This window comes from Etheostoma cragini, chromosome 2, assembly GCF_013103735.1.
Source record: "Etheostoma cragini isolate CJK2018 chromosome 2, CSU_Ecrag_1.0, whole genome shotgun sequence".
Lineage (NCBI taxonomy): Eukaryota > Metazoa > Chordata > Actinopteri > Perciformes > Percidae > Etheostoma > Etheostoma cragini.
The window spans coordinates 29,731,068-29,736,460 of NC_048408.1; the positions used below are offsets into that span (position 1 = coordinate 29,731,068).

Consider the following 5,393-nt stretch of genomic DNA (forward strand, 5'->3'; position numbering starts at 1 on the left):
GACCACATCGGGTGCCACTCCTTTCAGCTAAGAAAAGGAAACTGAGACTACAATTTGCACAAGCTCATCGAAATTGGAGTGTATATATACTGTATATATACTATATATATACTATATATATATTTTTTATATATACTTTAACAGCTGCATCGATTTTTCAGCTACGCCTAATCAGTTACGGGTGGTTGTGGTGGAGTGGATTTGCCTTTAGTGTGGGAGATCAGGGTTCGATTCCCACTGAGAAACATCAACCAATGTGTCCTTGAGCAAGACACTTAACCCCTAGTGGAGGCGTGCTACCTCTGACATATCGAAAGTGAAAGTTGCTTTGGATAAAAGCATCAGCTAATTAAAATGTAATAATGATTCCTCAAACCAGCCATCAGTGAATACATCTTCTCTATTCCCTGCCAGCTCTTGTATTTTTCAACATGTTTAATCTGATCCTTAATATCTTAATATTCCTGGAATTTCTTAAAAATTGGATTTCCATTATTTTCTTTTATAACAATTGCCAGTTTTGTATGTTTGCCACCATCTATCCCTATGAAACTGATCACTGTAAATGTCTCTAATATTATATATTTAAAAAAGGAAAAGAGGTAATGGGTGTAATGTTATCCTGTTGTTTACAACATTGGGTCCTTCTCAACAATAACTTATAAGTGAAAACTGTGTGAATAGAAAAATCTGCTCTGAACAGTTAACTCGTATCTTTGCAGTGGATTTATTTGTTTATCTCTGGATGTGTTTCTGTTTTTTCTGCCTTATGAAAGTAAACAGAAATGTTTCTCTTGAACGTCCAACAGAGTTTGAATGTAGAAGATGTTTTGGCTTTTTAAAACCTCAACTTAAAAATGTGAGATTTTTTTCAAACTCAGCCCACAGAGCAGTATTTGCAGCAAGCGGTACGTGTAATTGTCATAATACTTAATGTTTACCTCTCCTCATGACTGCAGATTGTGTCGATGCTCTTCACCTCCATCGCCAAGCTGACTCCTGAGGTGAGTGGGTTACTCATCACTTTAATTCATAAAAACACAACAAAAACCCAGCACAGAGCCGCGCAGACATGTTATTGATGTTGTAAATCCACCTGTCATCATAGGAAGACTGACGCTAGATAATCTAAGATCAAATCTTTTTCCAATGCAGAATGTTTTATTGTCTTTCCATGTTTCTTCTGATTGTGCCTGCTCTGTTGCTTTGGTCTCTGGTGGATAAATAAAGGTTGGATGAATGAATGAATGAATGAATGAATGAATGAATGAATGAATAAATAAGAGCTACCTTAAAATCCGTTTTCTTTTTCTCCATCAGGCGGCCAATCCTTTCTTCAAGCTGCTGACGATGTTGATGGAGTTTGCGGGCGGGCCCCCAGGGATGCCCTCCTTCGCGTCCTACATCCTCCAGAGGATCTGGGAGGTAAAATGCTTTCAGTTTGGTCAGATCGCACTAGAGTTGGTTGTCCCCCCCCCCCCCCCCCCCCCCCCCGGTGCAGTTCGTTTGGACAGGTGTGGATCAGCTATCACACTCGGATGGAAGTGTAGGTGTGAAAGCTCCTTAGATTATTGTTGGACTTCTAAAAAGTCCAACATATCTCTTTTTTAATGCGGTGACATTATAAAAACGGAGCTGTTCTCGTTAGGGCCGGGTACCCGATTCAATACTTTTTAGGCACTGACCTCGTCATTCGATATCCAATAAGCTACGTTCGAGAGCATGAGCCTTAATGTGTAGGCCCTCCTCGTTCTCTCAGTCACAGCATATTCAGACCTGGAGGTTTCATCGCTTAATCCAAGCCCCACACAGACGGGAGGGAGGGGGGTGTCTTTGTTTTCTTCTGTGTGTCTTCATGCGCATTCGTGTTCTTCCCATCAGGTGATCGAGTACAACCCGTCCCAGTGTCTGGACTGGCTGGCGGTCCAGACTCCCCGGAACAAACTGGCCCACAGCTGGGTGCTGCAGAACATGGAGAACTGGGTGGAACGCTTCCTGCTGGCACACAACTACCCCCGGGTCCGCACATGTAAGCATGGCTGCAGCCGACTGAATTCATCGTCCGTCCGTCCCCTCCTTTCGCTTTTAGCGGTCTTAACAGTTAGCTAAAATTACCAGACAAAACAGGAATAAAGCACCAAAAGGACTAATAGTAAATTAAAGATTTGGTAGCGCTGGATCTGGACGGGAAAGATAACTCTGGGAGTTGGAAGCGGGGTGTCGGGATTCTGCCTTCCCAATCCGCGACAAGCTGAGGGTCGCAAATTTGGTTTTATTTCCATATCATTACAGCCCTTTTCGGCGGGTTTAGCGAACGTAAATTCTCAGATGATATTTATATTTTTTTTAAAAAGACCTTACTCTTCAGAGCAGTTTCTGGTTAAACAGAGAGGTCTCAAAGAGGTTTTAAAGGTCCATCTCTGAAGGGATCCTTTCCATAATGTTGTCAGACACTTAGAATATTAATCTGAGTCTGTCAGAGGCAAAACGAGCATTTTCATGAAGGTAAATACAAGCTGGACAATTACTATTGACTTACATTGCAGCTTGTTTCTCCGCTGCCGACTTCAGAGATCTCTCTTAATTCTGGACCGATGCCAAAGATCGTTGTTCCCGTTGGGGTGAAACAAGCTACAATGTAAGTTAAGAGGGCCGTTGTCCAGCTTGGATTTGAATTCACAAAATCACTAGTTTTGCTGCTGACAGACTCAGATTAATATTCTAAGTGTCTGACAAAATTATGGAAAGGATTTCTAAGGAGGTCGACCTTTCCTTTTTTTTAAACGTTATTGCATTTGCTTAACTCACCAGACTCCATGTAAACAATCTATAATTTTATCAACGTAAAATACACTTCTTTTAAAGTAGACAGAAGCAAAATACAACTATTAAAACCCGGTTTGTGTCGTCCTTCCACTTTTTCTACCATCAGAAGTATTTTTTTTTTTTTAAATGGAGTCTGGGTTTTAAAGGTCTATCGTTGAAGGAATTCTTTCCATAATGTTGTCAGACACTAAGAATATTATTGAGTCTGTCAGCGGCAAAACAAGCACTTTTGTGAAGGTAAATAGAAGCTGGACAACTACTATTAACTTACATTGTAGCTTGTTTCTCTGCTGCCGACTGCAGAGATCTCTCTTAATACTGGACTGATGTCAAAGACATGTTGTTCCCATTAGTCACTTAGACACAAAAACACAGGAAAATGGACTCCAGGTTGACAAAAAACGGGAGTTACCCTTTAACTGAAGGATTAACATTTGCAGCCCTAAATAGAAGAAGCACTAATTGATACCAGACACTGAAGCTGAAGGTGTCTCTCCTCCCTGCAGCGGCGGCGTACCTCCTCGTCTCGCTCATCCCCAGCAACTCCTTCCGCCAGATGTTTCGCTCCACGCGCTCCCTCCACCTGCCGACCCGCGAGCTGCCGCTGTCCCCCGACACCACCGTGGTCCTCCACCAGGTGTACAACCTGCTGCTGGGGCTGCTGGGACGCGCCAAGCTGTACGTGGACGCCAGCGTCCACGGCACCACCAAGCTGGTGCAGTACTTCAGCTTCATGACGTACTGCCTCATCTCCAAGACGGAGAAACTCATGTTCTCCGGCTACTTCATGGACCTCTGGAACCTCTTCCAGGTACTGCCATTTACCCTTCTCAAGTGTGCTATTTTCTTTCTGTCATTATAAACTCATGTTTTTGTTTTTCTGTATGCTTGTTTTTGCTGCTAAATTGCATTTCCCAGAAAACTGCAGTTCCGCTGCAACTCTGTTCTTTTTTTAATGAGACTTCTGTTTGATTCTAGCTTTTTAAAAGTAATTGTGTACTCCTTATCGGGATTGACCGATTATTGGCCCTGGCTGATTATCGGGTCGTTTTTTTGGCAGTTTGCAGATGATCTGCATCTGCGTTTTGTTTGTCTGGTAACCGATAAAGTTAAGAAGTGTTCTCCTTTGACTCGGCTACAGCTCTGTGTCCGTCCCTCTGCTTCATCTTCACCACTGAATCTGACTTGATGTCTTTCATAGCTGTCTTCTTCTATCGTTTTTTTACTAGGGCTGTGTGTGGTTGGGTTAGCACAGTTGGTAGAGCAGGCGCACGTACAGTATGTAAAGGTTTAGTCCTCTACGCAGAAGGTCCAGGGTCCCGAGTCTGTTTCCTGCTTGTCTCTCCCCCTTTCCTGTCTCAGCTGTCCTATCCTATGCTGGCTCAAGACATATTGTCTTGTGTCACAACTTAGTTTATCTGTGCATTGTCCTTGTTTCAAATAAATACATTTCTATTTTATAAAGGCAGAAATGCCCCCCAAAATATTGTGAGTCTTAAATATAACTGTCAGACCCCTGTGTGTACCGTGTCTTTAAACTGTCTCTTGTCTGTCCCGCTGTCCCCCTCTCCGCCTCCAGCCCAAACTGTCGGAGCCGGCCATCGCCACCAACCACAACAAGCAGGCGCTGCTGTCCTTCTGGTACAACATGTGCGTGGACTGCCCGGAGAACGTGCGCCTGGTGGTGCAGAACCCCGTGGTGACCAAGAACATCGCCTTCAACTACATCCTGGCCGACCACGACGACCAGGAGGTGGTGCTCTTCAACCGCGGCATGCTGCCCGCCTACTACGGCATCCTGCGCATGTGCTGCGAGCAGTCGCCCGCCTTCACCCGCCAGCTCGCCTCGCACCAGAACATCCAGTGGGCCTTCAAGAACCTGACGCCGCACGCCGGCCAGTACCCCGGGGTGAGCCATCAGCACATCAGTCTCAGCAGAAGTCTTGTTTTTATGATAGTTTTGTTGATGGAGCAGGCGTTAGACGCTGCATTTGATTGGTTTGTTACAGTAGGGTTAGCATGTTGGTTGGGGGGGGGGGGGGGGGATCACCAGACGCCTCCCGATACGATACCATCACGATACGATATTATTGCGATTTTAAACAGATTGCAATATTCTGCGATATGATGCAATTTATAACCTTTTTACCAAATTCTAATTTCTTCCAATTTCAAAATGATGTCCCGAAAAGGAAACTTTTTTTTTTTAACATCTTCAATTTCATTGCTGCAAAATAGGACAGACTGACCAACACATATATAATTAAAGATCCATACTTGGCGTCTGTGTGTCTATACAGTATTGCCACTGAAAATATCGCGATACTACAATGTCGGCCTATTGATTATTTTCACGTACCCCTAATGTTGGTAATGTTTTATAATCTATATATGGACATGGATGCATAATGTTTGTTTATAAATGATCTGACGATAGATTGCTTGTTTTTGGTCTTCACTGAGTCTGGCCACGTTGTAAAAAACAAATACATGTGAGAACATTGATAGATTGTGTGTGTGTGTGTGTGTGTGTGTGTGTGTGTGTGTGTGTGTGTGTGTGTGTGTGT

General features: G+C 43.7%; 1 protein-coding gene across 1 annotated transcript in view; it reads left to right on the top strand.

Annotated features, from left to right (window-relative positions):
• Positions 1-5,393, top strand: part of usp34 (ubiquitin specific peptidase 34) — an 81,641-nt gene that overhangs the window by 68,650 nt on the left and 7,598 nt on the right. Inside the window, 5 exon segments of the mRNA XM_034884239.1 lie at positions 960-1,004; positions 1,321-1,425; positions 1,882-2,029; positions 3,333-3,637; positions 4,406-4,735. Of these exon segments, the coding sequence (XP_034740130.1) occupies positions 960-1,004; positions 1,321-1,425; positions 1,882-2,029; positions 3,333-3,637; positions 4,406-4,735 (933 nt within the window).